Source organism: Sceloporus occidentalis, unplaced genomic scaffold (genome assembly GCF_023333645.1).
Source record: "Sceloporus occidentalis isolate IW3139 unplaced genomic scaffold, rSceOcc1.0.p SCAF_8, whole genome shotgun sequence".
Lineage (NCBI taxonomy): Eukaryota > Metazoa > Chordata > Lepidosauria > Squamata > Phrynosomatidae > Sceloporus > Sceloporus occidentalis.
The window spans coordinates 22,571,561-22,595,772 of NW_028316988.1; the positions used below are offsets into that span (position 1 = coordinate 22,571,561).

At 44.4% G+C, this 24,212-nt stretch overlaps 1 protein-coding gene across 3 annotated transcripts in view; it reads right to left on the bottom strand.

The window, feature by feature from the left end:
- Positions 1-24,212, bottom strand: part of LOC149308188 (adenylate kinase 8-like) — an 81,047-nt gene that overhangs the window by 51,769 nt on the left and 5,066 nt on the right. For all 3 annotated transcript variants that reach the window (XM_089535278.1, XM_089535279.1, XM_089535280.1), the window contains exons 3-5: positions 11,079-11,128; positions 9,678-9,791; positions 4,200-4,268 (exon numbers count right to left, since the gene is read on the bottom strand). In XM_089535278.1, coding sequence (XP_089391404.1) covers positions 4,200-4,268; positions 9,678-9,791; positions 11,079-11,128 — 233 coding nt within the window. The remainder of the gene's footprint in view (positions 1-4,199; positions 4,269-9,677; positions 9,792-11,078; positions 11,129-24,212) is intronic.

Consider the following 24,212-nt stretch of genomic DNA (forward strand, 5'->3'; position numbering starts at 1 on the left):
GTCTCAGGTTTAGAGTGGTACATCCATCTTCTCCGCACGTCTGCCACCAGCTCTGGAAAGAAGCCACCCTGGGAAACACATTCCCTCACCCCACTAGAGATGCTTCTTCAGATTCTGCTCCTCTCGAGAGGGGAGACAGAGCAAAGGCCACAACCATCATGAGTCTTTTCAGACATCATGTGCCAAAACTATTTTTTCCAATTTGGCTTTGTGAGACAATCAAATTCCTTTATTGGTCTTGACCATTGTGCCAAGCCCTTGGTTAAGCTCTCTTGAACGAAGGGATTGGGCACAATGTCTGAAATGTCTAATTCCTACACACGTTTATATATATTTATGCAAATACAGGAAAATTGCACCAGATATTTGGACCAATTCGGGGGGGGGGGGTGTGATATAAATAAACAGATAAATTACTGAAGCAGCTCAGCTTTAAAGAGCTCTGTGAGAAATGAGGCAGACCCAAATAATTCAAGTGCAAGTGATTTGCAATGCAAAAGTTTAATTCTACTTTGCAAATTCAAAATGAGTGGATAAATTATGGATTAAGGCACACAGTATTTTGTACAGGCAAACTGACAACCACTTTCCAGTCATTAAGATTTCCCTTCAAATCTCTCGCTTTCCTTTTCCTCAAACAATTCAAAAGGACTCTAGCAATTTTCTTCTGGTTGAGGGGAAGGATGATAGGGAGAGAGGTGGCATCAAGACAGCCTAAAAATGGAATGATTGGTCCTTTAAAACAGAAAGAGAACGAAAAGAGCCTTTTTAATTGTTAATGAATTAAAAAAAAAACTCCAGATCTTTGATGCAAACTGTTACGAAAGAGGAGTTTGTAAAGGAATTGAGAAATAATTAAGAGCCGGTGTGAGGCAGTGGTTATAAAGTGCTCAACTAATACTAATAACACTCAGGTTCAAATTCCCACCCAGCCACAAAGCTCAGTGGCTGACTTTCACAAATAGGTTGTCAGATCTCAGGGCATCAGCCAAAATCGCAGGGACTGGCTCTCCTCACCAGAAAGCAGCACTGGAGGAAGAAGGGCAGGGGGCTTAGAATCATAGAATTGGAAGAGACCGCAAGGACCATCCAGTCCAACCCCCATTGGGGATTGATTCTTGCATGCACACTGGACTTATGTAAAGCCTGGCCACTTAGCTCTGTCCATTCCTAGCTGACACCAGGATTCCCTGGCTCAGCACAAAGGTGGCAAATGTGAGCAAGAAGAAGCTAGACATAGTAAAAGAGAAAATTGAACATATAAACATATCAATACTAGAGGTGAGCAAGCTAAAATGGAAAGGAATGGGTCATTTTGACTCAGACAACTACACAGTGTTCTACTCAGAAAATGAAAAGATATGAAGAAATGCGGTGGCTTTCATACTAAGGAGGTATGTAGTGAAAGCAGTCAAAAGTTAAAATGCAAAGTCAGGCCAAATCAATAAGGCTTCAGGGAAAACCTATAAATACTACCATAACCCACACCAACCAGAGAGGCAGAGGAAGAAGAAACTGAGAGATTCTATGATGGAATCTGAAGATAATCATAGGCAACTAGAATGTTAGATAATGAAAAGCTATGGAACACTCTTAAAGATATGAGAATGCCACTAATTTGATAGCTTTGATGAGAAATCTGTACTTAGGACAAGAGACTACAGTGAGAACAGAATATGGAGAAACAAAATGGTTCCCAATTGGCAAAAGGGTTTGGCAAGGCTGCACCTTTTCACCCAACCTGTTCAACTTGTAAGCAGAAAATATCATAAGAAGGGCAGGTTTAGACTCAAAAAGTAGGAGTGAAGATAGGAGGAAGGAACATCAACAGTCTAAGATACGCAGATGGCACCATACTATTAGCAGAAAACATCATAGACTTGGAACAATTATTAAGAAAGGTCAAAGAAGAAAGTGCAAAGGCAGGCTTACTGCTGAACATAAGGAAAACAAAAATAATGACCATGGAGGATCTACGTAAATGCAACCTAGATAATGAGAAAATTGAAATAATTAAAAGATTTCCTGGGCCTTGGATCAAGCATTGATCAGAATGGATACCGCAGTCAAGAAATAAGAAGATTAGGAATGGGAAGAGCAGCCATAAAAACACCAGACAAGATCCCAAAATGTAAAGCTATACAACTGAGTGCTAAAGTTAGAATTGCCCAACAGACCAAACTTTGAACTTTCCCTGGAGGCCAAGGTGATAAAGCTGAGGCTATCGTATTTTGAACACATCATGAGAAATCATGACTCATTAGAAAAGACAATAAGGTTAGGAAAGGTAGAAGGTAGCAGAAAGAGTGGAAGACCACACATAGTCCCTATGATGATAAAGCCATTTCCCTCTCCCAGAATGGGATGTCCTTATGGATACCTGCCTCATCTATCAGACTTGCAAATCAAGTCCATGTTTAACGTATCGAGGTCAATCCCCCCTCCCCCCCCCCCGAAATGCAAGATATGATAGAGGGAGAGAGGACAGAATAATGATCTGTGACAAACAGACATCTTTCACTACCTGGCGGAGCATATCTGGCAAAACAAATAAGTAAAAGTATAGCTTCACCTTGCCCTAGCTCCCTTCAGATGTGTTACGACAACAACTCTCATCCTCAGCCAGCACAACCCCTGGCTATGGGAGTTATAGTCCAAAACATTTAGAGCTTGCCAGGTTGAGGGAAGGTGGGACAGAGCCCCTACTCTCAGAGTGGAAAGACTGGCAGCGGTGCTGGTTTTTTAGGCCCTTCCCTTTGCCAGGCAATTTCCTTTCATTTGGGATTCACTTTCTAACCACAGCAATCTTTGCAGAATCCTCGGAGCAGCTAATAACAAACATTCGGAATGGGTCTTTCTTCCTCTTTTTTATTTACCGCTCATGGGAAGGGGTGCAAAGCCCACCTCCTTGATTAACATACCTTTCGTTAAATATGCATTAAGGTATTTTTAAACATCTTTATTAATTCATACCATGTTACATAAACATACCTTCAAAGGCACTGACACTGATTTAAATAGGACTACTAGAGGAAGGAGAGGAGGCAGCCGCAGGCATCAGGGCAATGAAAGGGCCAGGAAGGGCAGGGGCAGGTCTCCCTCCAGTTCACACCTTTGAGGGCAAGAGTCAAAGTGTGCATGGGGGGACCTCAGTTCATTGCAGAGAAGCTCCACATGGGGCCATTCCAATGATGGGCAGCGGGTCAAAGGCAAGGAGGGGAACCCCCGGTAACCTGGCTGTTTTAACTGTTTGAGCTCTTACTGTACTGCAGCCTTTGAGGGAAGTGGGAGAGGGGCTGCCAAACTAAAGATGGCATCTGTGGAGAAGGGCGAGTGGCTATCTGTGAACCACTGCCCAGGGAAATGGACTTGGTTCCAAAAGTCCCTGTCTACCTCCGTGCTAAAAGGACCATGTCTTGGGGCAAGCCAGGGAGGCACACCACTGGGGGAGATGTTCAGAGCCCTATGCCTGCACATTGGCTTACACAGGAGGAAATGGCCAAGAGGAAGGCCTTTGGTAGCAAGGATATGCTGGAGACCAACTCAGAGGGTTGGTCTCTGAGTCTCCCTAGCGCAAGGTTGCCCAGCCTCAGTCCAACACAGCCAACCCATACACCAGAACTGGGAATAATCATGCAGCCTTCCAGATGTTATTGCACCGCAATTCCCTTCAGCCCCACACTAGCATACATCCCAATGCTGAGAAATGCTGGGTGCGGCAGAGCAACATCTGGAGTGGAACCTAATTCCCACCTCTGCCATACACTGGAGTAAGAAACCTGTTAAGGAGAAGGAAGTAGACAAGGCCAAATGTAAGCCTAACAACATCCCCCCTCCCCCCCCCCCGGGGGGAAGCACAGCTCAATTCTGTGTGTGTCTACTCAGGAATAAGTCACAAAAAATGAAAACAGATGATGGTTTCAAAAAATTAACTTTTTAAAAAATGAGACACCCCATTTCCCCCTCTTCTCTTCTCAGGGTCAGTTTAAATATCTTCTTTTTAAAATGTGTTTAAAATGTAAGCAGTGTTCAAAGAGCACATGTAAATGTCTGCTTAAAACCCTGTTATTTTCAATCACTTAAGAAGAGATAAGAGTGGGAGTCCCACTTTTTCACTTTGCCTTAAGTGCCCCCCCCCCCCGCAAGAGCCAGTCTTCTGTTCCTTCCTCCCCAGTGGCCCTCCAAAAAGCTATACTTACATTCTGAAGACAGTCTTGAAGCTGCATACGCTCTTCGATCAATTGGACCCAGAGGTCATCAGGAACTTTCTAAACAATGGTTATTTTAAAAGAGAGAGACAGTGTGTGTGTGTTAGTTCACTACTCAAAAGTCAGCTCATAATACATTAAAAGCAACTGTTACCTGGACCTCATTCCCACTACCTTTTAAACCAGATCGTGAATTGATTTGAACCAGTTCAAACAACCCTGGTTCCCACTTAATCCAAATCACTGAAGCGATTCCGAGACGGGGGGGGCATGCGCTAGGCCCATTTAACCCACCTCTTTTTGACACTGATTTTTTCCACTTCTTTTTCGATAAATCGAATCTGTACAAATGTGAACCACATGTGGATCGGAATCAATTCAAATTTCCCCTTCGGTCGACTGGAACCGAATCATCTTGAATTGATTCATTTGTGAATGGAAACGACGTGGATTATTTTGGAAGGAAAAAATGTGATTGAGGCAAATGTAGTGGGAACCACACTCTGATCCATTGATTCGGATTGCACACTGTTTTATCTGTAATTGGGAATGAGACCCTGAATAAAATGCCAAAATCCAATCCTTTGCAAATATGACCCATATCAAAGTAGGAATGGCTTTCTTCTGGTCTGATCTGTTAAATAAGGCTTTGGCAACTAAGCAATGTCTGTAATGTCTCTCAGCTTCTGGTCTGACAAAGAGCTGGTTGGACAGACTGAGGGGAACTCCAGAGGTTAAGAAGGACTCACGGCCTCTTCCTTCTGCAAGAGGCTCTCCAGACCCAAGGGGGGTCAAGAGTCAAAGGCCAGGCTCTTATGGCAAGGGTTCATCTGCACAGGGCACTGGGCAAAAAACACTGACACCAAGCAACCAAGGGCACCCTTTCCACAGCAGGCAAGGAGCAAGCAAAATGACCCACTGGGGCTTCTCTCATGGTACCTAAAGGAGCTGAGTCTCAATCCTCTGGAAAGCAGCCATTCAGGAGGCAGCCCATTCACACAAATCACACACAGAGAGAAAGAATGAGAGAGAGAAGGGGAAGAAGCTGTCCCCTTCCTTGGAAGTCTGGAGTCCTGCTAGGCGGGCAGCGCGTCAAAGCCTCCTGCTGCAGCCTCTCCCGGCTGGAGCCTGCACCAGAGCCTTTGAGGCTGTCATCTTCCAAAGGTGCCTCCTGCTGCTCTCTGGCACCGCCAGCCTTCTGCTCCCCGCTTTGAAGTGTCATCTCAAGAAAGGTGAGGCGGGGCCACCCTGCCAAGACTTGCCCATCCCCTTTGAATCAGAGCCCCCCAAGCTCCTTCTGCAGAGGTGAGGGGGCTTCCCAAGACCCTGCAGGGGACCACTGGGCAGGGCTGCCCTTCCAAGACAGGCCAGCCAGCTTGGTCCTCACACCATGGCTGAGTTGGGTGCAGGAAGAGTCCTCTGAAACCCACTTTCCTGACTATGGGGTGGTTACCACAGCATTTTCACCCCACCTCCATCCCCACAATGAATGGCTTACTCCACACCCTCCACAGTTGGCTTCCTTCTCTTCAGCTTCAGCTTCCAGGCCCCCCAGGTTGGATGCTGCTGCCAACACTTCCTCTTCCTGAAGGAGGATGATAAGTGCCAGCAAAGTACGTTTTCTGAATGGACACAGTCACACACATACACACAGAGTGGCTGCTCTGCTTTCAAATGGCACCAAGAGAAAAGTACCCAACCAACATACCTGTCTCCGATGCCCACCTGTGCCCACCAATCATGCCTTATGAGGCACCATTTGTCAAGGGCTAAGATGGCAGAGGGGATAGGCTGAAGGCATCCTGAAAATGATCCCAGGACAGAAGCCAGCCGGTTTGACCAGGGGGAGAGACCAGGAGAACAGTGGCAGCTACCATCTCAGCCCTTTGGACAGCTCCCTATGCAGTGCTCCCTTCAGTAAAAGCCAGCAGGCAGAAATAATAAAATGAAGTTCAATAGTGACAAATGCAAAATTATACATGTGGGCCATAAAAAAACAAAGGCACATGTATAGAATGGGGCATACTTGACTCAGCAGGACTACATGTTAAAGGACTCTGGGGTTATTGTTGATCATGAACTGAGTATGAGCCAGCAATGTGAATTTGCAGCAAAGAAGGCAAATGCTATTTTAGCCTACATTAATAGGAACATAGTTTCCAAACAGAAGGAAGTAATAGTCCCAAGATATTTGTCACTGTTCAGGTCTCATCTGGAGTCCTGCATTCAGTTCTGGGTGTTTCATTTTAAGAAGGACATAGTTGGAGTAAGTTCAGAGAAGGGCAACCAGGATGATAAGAGAAGTGGAAAACAAGAGAAAGTTTTTAGTTTGTTTTTAACTTTTGTATATTTTTATGTGATTTTATATTGAGTGTAGATATTTTTTAATTGTTTTGAATTTTATTGAGGTTTTAAATGTTTTGTCTGTGAGCCACCTTGGAGAGCTTGAAGGAGCTGGGTTATTAAGTTTGGTGAAGAGAAGTTGGGGGGGGGGGGGTATGATCACATTCTTAAAATACCTCAAGGGCTGTCCCAGAGAGAAAGGGGCAGGCTTGTTCTCTGCTGCCCCAGAGGGGAGAACTAGGTCTAATGGACTGAAGTTAGAGGAGGGAAGATTTCAATTGAACCTTACAAGGAACTTCTTGACAATGAGGATGATTTGGCAGTGGAACCAATTATCTACAGAGGTGGTGGGTTGCCTTGTCTGAATGTCTTCAAGAAGAAGCTAGACACCTACCTGCTGGGGATGCTTTAGCTGGAGATCCTACAGGGTTGGACACTATGATCTCTGGGGGACCCTTTCAACTCTATCAGCCTATGGTTCAATGATTATATGAGTAGAAGATTCAGGAAGGGTGCATAAGTGCCTTGTGGTGTCTTGGGCCTGGGCCGAGCAGAGCTCTCTCAGCTGCCCTGCTTTGTCTACTCTTTGCTCTGTCCATGGTCTCCTGCGGCAGGCCCAGAGGCAGCCCACTGGTGGCTCCTGCAACAGCAGGATGGCGAAGCTGTTGTGGCATTTTATTTGGAAGATAAGGCTTGGCACATTGGATCTGGCTCCTTGCAAGCTCAGCCTAAAATCAAATCAGTGGGTTCAGCCACTCACTGGCATAGAGGCCTGTGATAAACTAAGAAGAGAAAGGGCCCCAAGGTGGCTGTGGCAAGACAGGCTTGAACCAGGAAAGCTACTCTCAGGCCGGCTGGCTTTCATTTGGCACCAGACACTCATCACTCTGTGCCACCAAGGCTTTACACATCAGGGCTCCTCTGCAACATTCAGCTGGACCAGAAAGGGAGCTAGCAGAGCGACGAGAGCAGTCAGACTCAGACCTTTCCAGCAGCTGCTTTCCGATTCCTGAAGCAGGCCAGCCTTGGGCTTTGAACATCTGAAAAACTCATATTGCTTCTTCCTTTTACCCAAAGCATCTTGCTATGCAGGCAGCTGCCAGGCCAAAGGGGGGGAGGGCAAGCACTGGGCCGATCCCTCCACTGCTCTCCCTCCCTTCCTCCCCTGCCTCACTTTTTCCAGATCTCTTTGACTTTCATGTCCCATCCCATAATACTCAAGGAAACCCTACAGGGCACCCTTGAAAGTGCTGCTGATTAGCCTGAAATATGCTAATAATGAGAGTAATTAAACCAAAGGGGATTTGTGTGTGTGTGTGTGCATTGCTTTATATTTTCGCCTTCCAAATTAATTGTAGTTTTCCCATACAACAGACTTAAAGATCACTTTTGACAAGAACAGAGTTTGGGATCATTTCTCTTGTTCAAAGGGAACTGTCCTGTCAAGGAGGCGGAAATGGGGAGTCAGAGCAGAAGCTCAGCAGGAAAAAAGGGCTGCTGTTCTTATTTTTTCTTCTTCTTTAAATTCCATCAGTAGGCAAACACTTTTTAAAAAGTGTTTCGAACAGACTTTTAGAACTGAAGCTTTTTGAGGAAAGGGCTTGTAAAACTGTACTATTTTAACTGATTTTTTTTCTTTTAACAGTGTATTCTGTTGTAATATTGTTAATAGTTTAATTGTATGTTAACATTGATTTTTGTCAGTACCAGCTTCTTCCAGATATCTGCCAGGAAGGAAGACTTGTATTAGCAACAGACAGGCACTGTGTGAGAGTATCTATATCCAGTCTTGATCTATATCCAGTCTTGCCTCAATCATTACTGTAGCATCCAAGAAAGGCAGGCAGAGAAATGCAAGAGTAGGGCTTAAAGTTGTTAGTTGTATTCTGTGGCCTTCATTCTGTTGTAGTTCAAAGGGTGACTGATCACCAGACTGAAGAGTGGGGTACATCATGTCCTCTGACCCTGCTAACATCATGCAACAACTTCTAGTGCAGCCCTTGGGAATAAGTTCACCACAAAACTCATCATCATTTGATAACATGCTGAAAAACTAGTTGCCTGCACTTCCATGTTAGCTGAAGAAGAGGTGAAGCTGCTCACTCCTTTGTGGACAGAGTAGAAGAACAGCCTGGTTTTGTTTTAATGGCTTCTGTCCAGACAGGACTGTCAAGGAGGGACAGGTGGGTCCCTCTGCCCTCTGCTTCCATGCTGGTCAGGGGCAAGGAAGGGTCCCCTTCAGCATGGCTTGCCTGGGACAAAGCCCCCCACCCCTTCTCTGTCCACTCTTTCTCCTGAATGGAGCCACCATAAGGGTGCTCCAGGGTGACAGTCTAAAGACCCACCACCTGTACTTCACCTCCAAATCTTCCCAGAGAAGAAGATCAAGCTAGTCTGGGGACAGTCTGGAAATGTTCTATCCTCTGCTCTTTAAAAAAAATCTGCTGCTATAACTGATTTGGTAGGAAGTATTGGTGCATGAGTCCTTATAGTTACAGCCTCAGAGAGCATTTGAAACACAGCTGCTTTTCCTGGCATTAGGGATTAAAACAAGACCACGCCACTAAGCCAAAATAGTGATGGTTGCCACTGTTCACAACTGGAGAAATATATTGCTCATATACACACACTTCAGGCTGTGTGAGGACTGCTGCTCAACCTGGGAGTGGACGGGGTCAGGGGGAGATGGCATCACCTTCCCTGAGAACCAAATGAGCCCAAACCTGCACATACTCTCGCTCCCCTTCTACACAGGCCAAACATGACTGACTTGTGCAGTTCCCGCCTTCTGCCCAACAAGGAACAAGGACACCTTGCATTTAGTCATTTCTGGGGGTCTTACAAGGTGGGCTTTCCACGCTTCATCCTTAGTTAGAAAGCACCATCCCCCCCAGGCTGCAGAGTCATAGGCCTGTGCTGGAAGTGCCCTGGACACCTTGCATTTAGTCATTTCTGGGGGTCTTACAAGGTGGGCTTTCCACGCTTCATCCTTAGTTAGAAAGCACCATCCCCCCCAGGCTGCAGAGTCATAGGCCTGTGCTGGAAGTGTCCTGGATGCAAACAAGTGGTGAGCCTGCAGCACCATCGCTTTTATCCTTCCCTTCCACCCTGAGAAGGCATTGTTACCTCTTTTCTGTCTTGGTACTCCTGCGCACTGGCTGCCAGGGAGGACCAATCACTAGCTAGCAAAGTGTCCTGCGAGAGTCGTGGGGCTGCCAACTGTTTACTCAGCCACATCGCCTGCAAGGAAGGAGAGAGAGAAGAGGAATAAGATAGGGCTGCATCTTTTTCAAAAGAAATAAAGCACATCTGAAGCCAAACACTACACCAAAGACATGTTCCCACTATGATTTAAAGTGAATAGCTGATCTGGTTATATGACCATTGTTCCCAAAATCAATCAATTGACTCTTCTATCAATTTATTTTAAAAATATATAGTTCCCCAGCCGAGCTGCCCAGGCTGCCACTTATGTCACTGATGACACACAGATGATTGACATGCATTTTGAAGCAGAATAAACTAGTGGGGATGACAATTGTGCTAAAAAAGAAACAATTACAAGGGGATAATGAAAGGATCCACTTTCATAGTGGGAACGATGGACCTTTTGAAATCGATTTACCAACACGGAACGAAGGTGAATCACACACTAGTTTAAATATAAGTGGGAAAGAGCCCCTAGAAATATTTCATTAGTTTTAGAGTTTACAGTGTAGAGGCTCCATGGGTCATGGAAGTGGGGAGAAAGCAGTGCAGTACTTCACATGGGCAGTGGTGCCAGCTGCTTCTGCCTAGTCCTGTATAGAAGAGCTCAATACCCCCACTGGGTCACTGCCTGTTGATAGAGAGATTGGCTGTCACCAAGATGCTTCTGAGGCACAAAAGGGAGCACACATAGTCTCTGTTTATGGCAGGTTTATTGTTGCAGTACCCTGCTCTGTCTTTAGGAACCCCCACAGGGTGAAATCAAAGCCAGACAGATCAGCCCTCTTGGCCAAGTTACACTTCTAACCAGACCTGCATCTTCCTCCTGCAAGGCGGGTGGAGGTCCATCAGGAGAGGCCAGGTTGGCCCCATCTGCTTCACACAGCAGGCTAGGGTTCTCATTTGTGCACCTCCTAAGCCACAAGTCAATAGGATCTGTGGGAGAAGGGGTGCCATGTTCTTACCTCATCCATCCCACAACTCTTAGTATAGGGGGAGCTGGACTGAGAGAAATCTCCTTCTCTTGGGAAGGCAGTTCATCCACAAAGACCCTTCTCACAAGGGAATGCTGGTCACTGGGCAGAGGGTTGGTAACATGCCACATTGCCTTTCTTCTCTCATTGATGGAACCCAAAAATATGGGGGCAGGAAGGAGATGTCAGGGGCTGGAGCACTTGGCTTTTCTCTCTAGGCCCAACCAAGTCCCCATATACTGAGATTAAAATTGCTTCTTGCCAAAGCAATGTGGCATTAGGAGTTCAGTGGGAAGAGTTGTATCTCCAAAATATGATACAAAGAGAGGGAGAGAAAGAGACTTACAATAGTAGTTTTTCCAGAGGCAGGAGGGCCAAGTATTAAGATCCTTGGAGCTGGAGAGTAAAGAAAAAGGCATGAATGTCATTTTTCAAAGATGAAGAAACCAGTGGAGCTTCGAAAGCATGCAACATATCTTTTATGCATTTTGGTTGGCCTAATAAAGGTATCAATGTTTGATGGGTTTTTTATATTATTGGATTTTGGTATATGGCCAACACAGCTTCCCCAAGATAAGTTTTCAAAGAAGCAGCCCTGTTAGTCTCTTGCAGCATAAAATGGAGGGGGAGGAACAGCTAAATGGTGTTTACTTTAGCATGAGCTTTTCTAGATATAAACCCTTCTTCATTTGAAATACAGATTAATAACTTTAGAACAGATCCTTGTCATTTCCAAACATATACAACACAGTCTGCAGCCAGCCACTTCCTTTCCATCTCACTGCCTCCATCTCCTTTCCATCCTACATCCTTCTAGGAGCATTTTTAAACACTGCATCCTATGTGCATCACTGTAAAGGCTTCCAGTTTGGACTAGTGACAAGAGGACAACAGGGGGGCAAAGGGAAGTGGCTGTCTGCCTTTTGCACATCAAGATCCAAGTCACATTTTTCAAACAGGCGAATGCTCTGCCTCCCTTTCTAGGTGCTCCCCACCCATGTAGGAAGGCTAGAGGGCCACCTGAAAAGGGCTAGCCTTTTTCTGAGCTTTGGGGTCTTACAGTGTCTCTTCTAGAGAAACACTTTTCTTTAGACACAGACACAAGGTGGGCCCAAGACTTTCTGTTGTCTGGAGCAAAGAGCAGATGGCCCACCGATTTCCCCATAAGAAAAGCAACAGGACAAGCTTCCAAATCCAGCCCCAGTAGCAGGACACCATCCTGCGCCTCCTCTGGAGGTGGATCTCCCTCAGTGCCTTACTGCCGCCTTCCAGTATCCATCAGCTGAGGTAACCACCTCATTCAGCCTGACAGTGGGGCTGGCCCTGGCTAAACAGATGGGAAGCATGTGCGCCCAGCTAAACAGCATGCAACCTGCCAGGAAGAAAACTTGCCTCCTGGCCAAAGCACATGCGGCACAGTATGCAAGGCACAGTGTGGTGATGGACACTCCATGGGGGCAGACACACTTGGAACCATGAGAAGGAGGAAGGTCATCAGTCCTCTTCCCCCCCTTCCAGAGCTCTATTGGGATCAGCAACACTCCGGAGTACTGAGAAGAGGGAAACCAAAACAGTCAAAGACCAGAGGCAGGGATAGTGGCTACCCCACTATTTTGCCCAGACTTAGAAATGTCCACTGGTTAAGCACACAGTAGCCCCATAACTGGGACTGGGGGAAAGGGTTTACTGGTCAGAGTACATCTTAACTAGGCAAAAAGAGGGGCAGGAGCTTTCACTGTGCCCCCAGGGATTCTAGATTTGGTGCTTAAAAGCACAAATATCTTGGAGAGCTTTTTCCAGCTGGTCCCACCTGCAGCGGTGAAATGGATGGCAGCCAGGTCCTTTTCAATGGTGGTGCCTTAGTTGTGGAAAATCTGCACCAGGCTTTTAAAGGAAAATTGACTGATGCTGTGCTCTGGATTTATGTGACTTTACATGGCTAATTTGCTGTGGCCTACATGCTTTGAATTCAGAGTTGTTGTTTTTTAGCAGAGGTGTAGGTGATAAATGTGTGGTGGCATTTTTTATGTAAGTTAAGACATTAAAGATTTTGTTTTTGTTTGTCTGCTATTACGTATCCTCATCACTTTGAGTACTACTTTTATCATTTATATAGGAAAACAGCATCCATCCATTCATCCCTCCATGAATGGCTGCAGCTCAGCTCCAAGAGGCAGAGGGAAGGGGAAATGCAGTCATGTTGCAGGGAAGTCAAATCCTGTCTCAGAGCCCAGCCCCTGCTAAGAGGGATCCTGCAAGAAGAGGGATCCGGTATATGGCTGGACACCAAGTGCAGATGAGCTACCCTGCACTCCTTCCAAGATCATTGCCTGTACCACACAAACACAGATACACATCCCACACTGGCCACTCGCCTTCTGCCAAGAGAGGTATTTTGCTAGTTAAGAGGAAGAAGGCCCCGCTTCTCTTTCCTCTCACGTCTCCTTGACTTGAGACTCACTACCTCCTGGGCAGAGCCAGGAAAGATGAGAGACATCGCACACTTTTTTCTTTTTCTTTTCTTTTTGAGGTTGCTATTGGAGCAGACTGTAAAACTTTTTCCCTAGCCACCAGAGGAAAACAAGTTACTCTGCGTTTCCCGAGTCCTTTTGTGTGCTGCCCTCCTCTCCCCTTGGTCAGCGCTCATATCCAATTCTCCCTGCTCTCTCTCTTTGTGTGCATGTGTGCACACACGACTGTCTACAGGCAACCTCCTTTTGGTTGAGAGCAAGATTAAAGGCAAGGGGAAGGAAGAAAGGAAAACTCGAGACACACCAACCGCCTTTCCCCTCAGTGGTGGTACGTGAGCACATGTCGCTGTGTCTCCTTCTCCTTCTTCTTCTCTTCCTTCGTTAGTTGGACGTGTGTAGGTTTTTAATTTGTTATTCCATCTTGAGCACTGTTGCGTTTTTAATGATTAAAATATGGGAGAAGGCCCCAGCGCAATGAATGTGCAGTCTAGCCAAGGCGGATTAGGCTGAGAATGATTTAATTAAGGGAGAAATTTCATTTAATTTAAGTGGAAGCAAAACCAAAGAAAAAGAAAAAGAAAAAGCCAAGGAAAGAGGAAACAGTGCTTTGGAAAGCTCTCAGCTAAGATGCAAACAGGTGTGCAGCTGCAGGACAAGAGTCTAGAGCACTGGAGCACAATAGCCTCCCTCCTACCTACCCACAGGCACAAACACACAGTGTTTCAGGCCAAATGTTCCTCAGGCACAACAATCCTGCTATCCTCGGAGTGACAACTGGCACAATCCAGTTTTTCACAGACTTTGGAAAACTGTAGCAGGCAATTAAAATTGGGACACAAAAATGGATGCTTCACAGACCCTAAGAATTTCAGTTTCAATGCAAAAAAGACAAGAACTATTCACAGAGAAGTGCTTCTCTCCCCCCCCCCCTCTCATGCACACACACCACTTTTATTGTCTTTATCACACAGGGCCACCCCATCATCCCACCATTAACCTGAAAAAGGCATGTGCTCAGGCAACAGATGTGGGGATCAGGAAAGGACAGCAAAAATTAAATGTTGTAGACACAGAGCAACTACAAAAACCAATATATTAGAATCCATCAAACACAATACAGAAATTGGGGATTTGGGATGAGATAGCTGGTGAGGAACATAAAAACAATTTTGATGCAGATGACTTGATGCAGTTGACTTTTTATCAAATCCTGAAAATGAGTAATTTGAACTTGAAAATTTCCAACTAAAAATATCCTCAAAACATTTCAGGAAGTACATTGGTCCTAAGGTATATCTGAACAAACCCAACAAGCTTTGCATCAATTATACATTAGATTAACACAAATCTCTTTAAAAACCTTTTCCAAATTCCACTTAGCTCATCAAGTACCAAGTACCTAGGCATTTTTATAACTAGAGAATTTCACCAATTGATCTACAGAAAGTAGAAACCACTAATCCAATGGGTTAACCATAAAATCAAAACTTGGTCCAAATTAAATTTGCCTGTTGTGGGCAGAACTGCTGTCGTCAAATCACACATATTACTATTCTTCGAGATTTGTTTGTTTGTTTGTTTACTGTATTTATAACCCACTCTTCAGCCAGAAAGATTCTCAAGCGAGTTACAGATAGTTGTCCTCAAGGTAGTGATGCAGATGTAAAGGCAAAAACATGTGGGGAGAGCTCTGAGTAGTCAGAACTGATGGTTGTATCCTGAGGATGACTTCTTAAGAGTAGTTCAAAATGTTGCTACCAGAACTGGTGAAATCATCAGTAGTAGGTGGTTGAAGATTGAGAAGATTAAAAGGACAGCAACTTGCATCTGGAGGAGTTGGACTTCCACCAAAAAGACTTCTGTGGGTGGTAAGGCCAACTCTGTTGACCAAAGCCATTTTTTCAGCAGTGATATTGGCCCTGAATAATGCATCCATGGCTTTATCCATCTTCATTTTGAAGATACTCTCCTCACTGAAAGGGTTCTTCAATCCTTCTTCTGGAAAAATAACTTCATATCCCTATTTAACATCTGTCCTTTTGCCTCATCAGGTCATCTTGCAATCTCCTTCATAAAAACTTTCACCCTTTTCTTGCCTTCCCAATTAATCTCCCTTTCTCCATCCTTGATGACAGAAGTATCTATAAGTGAATCCACATTCCATAGTCCAATGTCAGTTCCTTAACTACTTGCATGTTTCACTTCCATACTCATTGGGTTTGCTGGGTGATTAAAATCTTCCAGAGCATCTTTCGCCATCTGTCTAACATCATCCTTCAACTCTAAATTCAAGTCCTTTATGTCTGAAAACATCTACTTCAGCACCATGTTGTTTGTACTGATGCCTAATATCCATCATCTCAAATGTTTCTTAAACTGAAAAGACTATTTTGACGACTATCTTTTCCCCCCTTTTGCTGCAATTAAGTGTTTATCTACAAGATGCCGCTGTTGCATTCTTTAAACTGGCTGGCCCTCTAGCTTAAACACTTTTACATCAGCCAGAACTTAATGTTTCATATTGTCACTTATTCGCTTCCTCTCTGCACAGCGCATAGAATACAATCATAGAATCACAGAGTTGGAAGAGACCACAAGGACCATCCAGTCCAACACTGTTCTGCCATGCAGGAACACACAATCAAAGCACGTCTGATAGATTACCATCCAATCTCTGTTTAAAAAGAACAGGTTGCTTACCTGTAACTATTGTTATTCGAGTGGTCATCTCTGCCCTGATACATTAGTGTGCTGCGCCTGCGCAGACTCCATTCAGAGGTTCAAAAGCGGAGCAGATTGGTGAGTACTGAGTATGCCCAATCCCGCCAATCTAGCTCCACTGTCAGTTCGAGTCCGCACAAAACACACACACACAAGGAGCTGAAAGAGGGAGGTAGAGTGGGTATGTGTGAGGGCACAGATGACAGATAATAGGCATCACTGAAACTTGGTGGGATGAATCTCATGATTGGAATGTAGTAACAGAGGAATATAACCTTTTTAAGAGAAGTAGGCCAAACAGGAAAGGAGGAGGAATAGCATTATATGACAGGGATACACCAGTGAAGAGATCCAGGACATCAATCCTGGAAGCCAGGTGGATATTGTGGGAGTCTACTACAGACCGCCAAGTCAGATGGAGGAACTGGATGATGCCTTTCTAGAATAGATGAACGCACACTCAGAAAGGAGAGATGTAGTAGTTATGGGTGGTTTCAACAATCCTGATATTTGCTGGAAGTCAAACTCAGCCAAGTCCTCAAAGTCTAGCAAATTCCTCACTTGCCTTGAAGACAAGTGTTCAAAAGGTGGAAGAGGCAACAAGGGGATCAGCTATTTTGGATCTGATCCTAACCAAGAGGGATGACTTGGTTAATGGGGTGCAAGAGGTGGGATCATTAGGTGGAAGTGACCATGTTCTCCTGGAGTTTGTTACACAGTGGAAGGGAGAAGCCAGGCATAGTCAGACACGCATCCTATATCTGTTCATTTTGATTTTTTGCCCTAAGTGTAATACCTTGCATTTCTCTTTGTTGAAATTCATTTTGTTAGTTTTGTTCCAGCTTTCTAATCTATTAAGGTCATTTTGAATTTTGATCCTGTTCTCTGGGGTATTAGCTACTCCTAATTTGGTGTCATCTGCAATTTTCATATTTAATATACAGCGGGCCCTCAGTATCGGCAAGCTTTTGATCTGCAGTAGATCACAAAGCCACATATTATCTGAGACAGCACAAAAACATGGGTGCACACAAGTTGCTGTCCACTGGATAATACTGGACTTGAGCTTCCATATTTTCTCTCAGGGGAACTGTAATTGCCTTTAGTGAATAGCAAATTCAGGCTTTATTTTTCACTTTCTTCCACAGTTAAGTGATTCTTGCTTTTCATTCAAATAAGCTGTTTAAATAAAAATGTTTTCCAATAAGTTATTCACTTTATGTTTGCTGAAGTTACTTGTGGAGATCAAATTGTCCTAATTTGTCAGCAAGCTCCTTAATTTCTATTTCTTCTATATCATGCTTATGGGATAAATAAGAAGGCTGAACAGTCTCCGCTATAAGGCATCAGTGTACTAGGGCGCCTTGTTCCCTCTTAGCCATCTCTGCTTTTCCCAAATCCAAACTGCAAAAGAGGTGCACAGGAATCCAGACCCAGAAGTAAGATTACTACTATGTCAACAAAGATTGCAGGGGATCATTGGGAGAGTTACTTTTGTCTTAATGAACAATAAACTTCTTTGTTCTTTAGCAATCCAGGCATGGCAGGGGTCTGGGGTTTTCTATCACAGAATTTTCTTTTATTTGTTCAAAGGTGGGGGGGGGGGGGTGTCTTTGCCTTCCCAGGGCTGAGAAAGTGTGACTTGCCCAAGGTCACCAAGCAGGGGTAATTTGAACTCTGATCTCCCAGTCTCTGGTCCAACACCCAAACCACTACTAAAGACTTTTTACATCCAGACAATTTATTATTTTGTTCCAAGATGCGTATTTCATGAACTACCTAGTCTCTGGCTGCCTACGTTTTTTAACGTACAGGTTTTTAAAAACAAAGCAACCCCAAAGTACAACTTTAAGGGACACCCATAGAAGCATCATACCAGTTGCTGGTCTTAAATTTTACTAAGGTAATACTCAATTTCCTGATTAGATACAATTTCAGGTTTGATATGATATGAAGGAATTCATTTCCAACTGAACGAATGAGAAGTGGGGTGGTGAGATGAGTAGGACATACACAGGGAAGCATAGTGTGAATGGATAACAGGTTCTAATTCTATTCCTTTAATATGAAACATAATATTGCATGAAATAAGAAACTGGTCAATGTGGGAGCATGTGCAATGTCTGGCTGAGAAGGAAGGAATCTTTATGGTTTATAGTTGTTGGTTACCACAAAAGGGCAGGAAACAGCAATAAGTATTGCTACACCCCTCACTTTTCGGCTTCCCCATGTGTTGCTTAAACTAAGGCCCTGTACAGACAGGCCAAAATAAAGCTGCTTCGGGTCACTTTGGAAGTATGCTGTTTAAATGATGCATGGGTCCTAAGAGTCCTGATGCCACACTCCGATTCTAAGGACTGGAGCATGACATTGGTGTGGCTTCTGGACTCTTAGGACGCATGCATCATTTAAACAGCATACCTCCAAAGTGACCCAAAGCAGCTTTATTTTGGCCTGTCTGTATGGGCCCTAATGAATATTTAATAGCCATTTCAGATCGTTTAGGGCAAATGTGTTTCCTGCAACATTTTAATACTCAGTTTATTTCAGGATCTTAATACTTTTACAGTGTTTGCTCATTATACTAATTTTCATTGTGCCATATTCCTCATCACTCAAGAGTGTAAAAAAGAGCTGTAACATTCTGCAGCTGTGCGCACTGGTGCAACCGGATGCAATGTGCATTCCACAACAGTGCAGTGCACTAATAAGGTGGCCCTACACAAGTGGCACGTGAAGCTAAGCTAAGCTCCCTCTCCTACATGCAGGATCTCAGAGCATTCGGATGGTGGACCAGACAGAACTGCAAAAGGTCCCTGCTGTGAAGATTATTTCTTGCCAGGCAAAATATTCTTTATGAACTTAAAACGAAAGAAAAGAAGACAACCCTCGCTGGATCAGTCTGTCCTGAGGGAAACCATGCTCTCTGATCTCGCCAGATAACCGAGGGAAGGAAAAGTACTTTTTTCCTAAAGCTTTGCAACCACTTTGGGACAGAGTCGGGCAGCAGCAACGTTTAAATCATGCATGAGCCCCAAAATTGCAAATTCATTTTTACAAAGTCATTTGACTTGGGACATTTAAGGAAACGTTCCCTCACTTACCGACTCTCACAAGTGTGGCAGAAAGGATATATAATGTCAAGAAAAGAATACTTTAAAAGCCTACATCAGCCTGGATTTATTGCCTAATTTCTTTCCGAGTGTAAAGTGATTAAAATGTGCAGCCTTCCCCCTGCTGCCCCCCTCCCGCGTCTTTTTCTTCCTTCCTTTTTTAAAAAACCCTCCTAACACCTTGAAACTCCAGCCTGGTTGCAAGGAATTATTTATAAACAGAGCCATCGAAATGTGCTCTGGTGCCAACACTAATCAACTTCTTCCACCCGCTTCAAAGCAAAATAAAAAAAGAACCTTTCTATCTGCAGATCCTTTTGAGGTTTAAGTAGGAGCACGATTTAAAATTCACAAGAAAACCCCAAGGTACTGAGGCTTTAATACACAGCTTTCTTGGACAAACGTTTGATAAAAAACGAAACGTACCATTATACACACCATATCACGCTTTAATATTGCCCAGGGCTACTGTAAACGCTCACTTTGTACTAAATCTGGTTCTCCTTCTGCTTCGGAGCTGGCAGCAGACATGGCACAGCGGAAGATGCCGATTTACCCATTTGCACAAGCAGGTAAGAGGCCTCCACAGCTTGGTCCCTAAACAGATGGGGGGAAGGGGGCAGGTTTTCCAAGGCAGCCCCCCATGGACGGTTTAACTCCTTCCAGTCTTCACACAGTTTCCCCATTAGCATGCCAAGGGTCACAATTTGAGAGTTAAATGGTTCAAACCCAGTGATTACAATGGTTTTCAGGCTGCTTGATGCTTTTTGGGATTTGGGGCTGACATATGAAGGAGCTGCTGAACACAAAGACAGTTCTTTACCAACTTCTAAGATAGAAATACTAGAATGGGATAAAGAAAACTCCCAGCGCAACTATTCCTTCCAAAGCATTTGTTACCTAGAGGGACACCCAGCCACCCAGCCACTGCACAACATTACCTGACTCTCTTTCTCTGTGCCTCATGCTTTTTCTGAGATGTGTAGCTGTGCTTACACAGAATGCTGCCTTTTCCCACCTTTCCTTTACAAAGTGTGTGTGTATGTGTGTGCATACAGATTAATGTGAGGAACACAGGAATAGACTTTTTGTATTTCAAGAGGGAGACCCTCTGTGAGAGTTGGCTCAAAGGGTCACAGGCAACTGTAAATGATGAGCTAACAGTACCTGCAGAGATAGAAAAGGTCCCAGGCAAAGCTTACTGCTTACTCCTTCCCCACTTATTTCAGGGCATCTAGGAAGAAAAATGAACTGCAATGTAGCTTCGCTTTGCTCAGGTCCTAGCAGGTAAGCCATGAATACAGTGAGCCCTTAGTATCTGCTGGGGTTTGGTTCCAGAACTCCCCATGGATGCTAAAATCTATGGGTGCTCAAGTCCCATTATAGACAATGACATAGTAAAATGGTGACCCTTGTATAAAATGGCAAAATCAAGGTTTGCTTTATGCAATATATATATATATATATATATTGCAAAAAGCAAACCTTGTCCCTCCATATTCACTAGGGTTAGGGGCACAAGACCCCTATGAATATGGAAAAACCACAAATAACAAAAACACCATGTTTTTACCTGAGATGACACCTCCCTAGGAATCTCTAGGTCCTCCTCCAAGCCAACCACAAGTCAAGGATGTTTAGATGGCTAGTTCAATAAACCAGAGTTTATTTTTAAACTGTGATTTCTAGATCACACTTAGCAAAAAGCAAGAAAGGGGTTAACACAGAAAGCAAAAACATCTCCTATAGGGATTCTCAAGGATTCAGTTTTGTCCATATGTCAAAAGAAACCAACGGCCTCCTGACCAGTGAGCAGTTTAGAATATAGCTGGTCCTCCATATCCACGGATTCTTTATCCACAGAGTCAACCATCCATGGCTTGAAGACATTGTTTAAAAAAATATAAAATCCAAAAGGCAAGGCTTGATTTTACCATTTAATAAAAGGAAAATTATTTTAAGGTCTATTGAACTTCCAAGGGTTTGGTATCTACAGAGGTCCTGGAACGAAGCCTGTACAGTGATCCTTCAGATTTCACCACTGACCAAATGCCACAACAAAATTATCATTTTAGCACAAAACACAACAAGAAATTTGACTTTTTAAAAAAAGAAAATTATGTTCTAAAATAGATATTTAAGTATACATTTTCTGGCAGATTTTTTTTTAAATGCAGATTACTGTGAGAAACAGACTGACTTTCTTTTTCTAGAAATTGCTCCTCCAAAACCATCATTTCCATGAGGCATTTAACACAATCTTCTGGTTTAGTCATGTAAATAAGCCACTAAAAGGTACTGACCTGTAACATTTTTAACAGCGTGTTAAAAGGTGAAAATATCTAAATGCCGTGAAGGCACCAGATCCTGTCTGATCACAGAAAGTCAGGCCAAGTTAGTACTTAGACCATTGAGGAATATCAGATTCTTGTTGTTATTGTTGTGTGCCTTTAAGTAGTTTCCAACTTATAGAAACCTTAAGGAAAACCAGAGGAAGAACTAGCAAACCCACTTTTAGTATTCCTTGCCTGAGAAAACCCCTATGGAATTCATAGTCACCATAATTCACAGGCAACATAAAGACAAATGTTTAACTTTGATGTTGTTCTGTGTACCTTCAGGTCATTTTCCATTTATGGTGACACACAGGTCACAGGGGTTTCTTGACAAGCCTAATGTGGTCTGGTCTCACAAAGTCCAACCACTACACCACACTGGCCCATATGTTCCTTTATTAAGAGGCAAAGGCCCTACCCTTTACCTCACTGTGCCTAGAGGTGACCCTGGGCTCCAGAGCATCACTAGATCTGGCACAGGTTGCACCCTGCTGGAAGGGGCTCCATGACAGATTGCACCTGCCTCCTAGGCAGCAGCCTAGCTACATACCATGAGGATCCTCAAGGGAAAGTTGTCCATCACAAAGTACATTCCTTGAATTAGTGAAATCACCCATTTTCAAGGTATTCAAGATCAGGAGGCATGTAACATGGTTTTCTACTCTTGCTATTGGGGAAGCAGGAGGTCAGAAAGACTACTGGCTGGAGGAAAAAAGTTGGGTAGAATCTGGTATTCAGAAAATGACAGCTCCAGCACTTGGTACAAAGAGGTACTGTATACTGTGGTTTAAGTTGGGGACTCCCTTGATCAAAAAAGAATATACCATACTTAGGCCCTGTGCAGACTGGCATTTTGGGCCAGTCTGGGAGCGGAGTCAGAGTATAGCATCTACACGACGCATGCCCTGGAGCTGCTCCCCCCAGTTCCACAAGCCTCCCATTAGTTAAAAAACCTCAGGAAAAAACAGGTGGTCATGCCTCCCAAAGGCTGCAAAGTATGGTTTTTCCACACAGAGAGCTTGCTTTGGTCCTTTCAAACTGCTTGTTCAAAAATCAAAAGGGACCAAATGTTCAGGCCATGGAGTCTTTAAAATGGTGGAAAATGTGGGGAGACCTTCAGTGGCTCTCCCTACCTCACTGGGGCAGCATTGTATGGGTGCATAGGAAAAGACAGGGTGATGGTCCTGTAATTGAGGGGCTAAACAAACCAGCATTTAATGCCAGCCTCAGGGCAGACTGGGGGTGTGGTGTCTGCATGTCACATGTCCCAACACAGGCGTCACGCTGTGTGTCTGAGCACATGGCGGGGGGTATCATGGTATTCCTCTGGTGCAGCATTTAGACACAGTGCGCCAAAGGAGCACCTAAAAGCTGTCACCACTGCGGCAAGGGTGTCTTTTTGCCAGCGCTAAAAGGAGTAGCATTCTGCCATTCTTTTTAGCACCAGCAAAGTCCCGGAAGCCCCTGAAGCCCCAATCCAATCGGTGCTGAAAGGGGTGGTGGGAAACCATAGGGGCTCAATAGGCAGGCATTTAATGCCGACCTCGGGACAGAATGGGGGCATGGGATCCACAAGCTGCATGTCCTGACAACGGCATCATGCCACGCACCTAACTGGACAACGGGGACATCACAGCACTCTTTTGGCGCAGCATTTTGACACACTGCACCAAAGGATTGCTGAAAAGCCGCGGCGGCAATGGCAAGTACACCTTTTTGCTGGCACTAAAAGGAGCAGCAATTTGCCGTTTCTTTTAGCACCAGTAAAGCACAGCATAAGGGCCATAGCATACAGTTGCTGCTGTTCTGATCTGGCGAGGAAAGGTGCAGCGGGACACCACTCCAAAGGAGTGGTGTGTCGAGCCCTTTACTCTCTAACTGCTGCCTTTAACAGCTTCACCAGGCCCATGACTATTGCGTCTGGCTGTAAATTACTGCCACTTTTGCAAATAGGACTGGCTTTTTTCTTAAAAGAGGCTATTATTAATGAAAAGCTTTTCCGCCTTCACATATGGGATGGAGACAATCCCCTCCCCTCCCTCCGCCTCCACATCTTTGTTTGAAATTTTCTCCTGGGCTGAAACCATCTTGCTAGGAAAAATCATGAAAATTCATAACTTTACTGATGATTTTAATAAGGTGAGTTCCTCTTCCCCTTCCAAACAGTCAGCACCTTCTTTTGTGATCAAGGGGGAAAACAATTTAAACTTGCTTTCTAGCAATTTATCCTGTCCTGCTCTCCTTTCCTTTCTTCCAAAGCAGCTCTTAATCTTTATTATTGCTCCTGTTCTTCAATAGGGATGCTCTGGACTTCAGGAGAGAACTATAGTTCTTTATTTAACTAAATGCTGTCTGATCCTCTTAGCTTCTGATTTTACGAGCAATGAAGCCACACATCACTTGTTTCCCTTCCCTTTCAAATCATTTTCTGGAGATAAAGATCCCAATAGGGCTTTTGTGACATCTGCAAGTTAATCCTCCTCCAAGCAGGGTTGTGGAAAGGGTGTGGAAGGGGAACCCTTCTTGGTTATAGCAAAGGCCCGTCTAGCCCTTGCACTCCAGGACATTTGGCCACTTCCAAAGGAGCCCTCTATCAAGCTACAAGGGTAAGAGTCCCCCCTCCACCTCTGCTGTTGCCTCCGTCACGTTGGATAGAACTGTCCTCCGTGAATTAGTCTGGTCACCTGTTTAAGTCATCTCAGATAAGAATAACCATATTCATCTTAAACTAACTGCCTCTGTCTCACAGCAACCCCATGCTACAGCCAAGCTGAGAGGCAGCTCATGGTCAACAGGTCATGATGGTCCAGCCTTGCATGCTGGGAGTCAGTACTAGCTA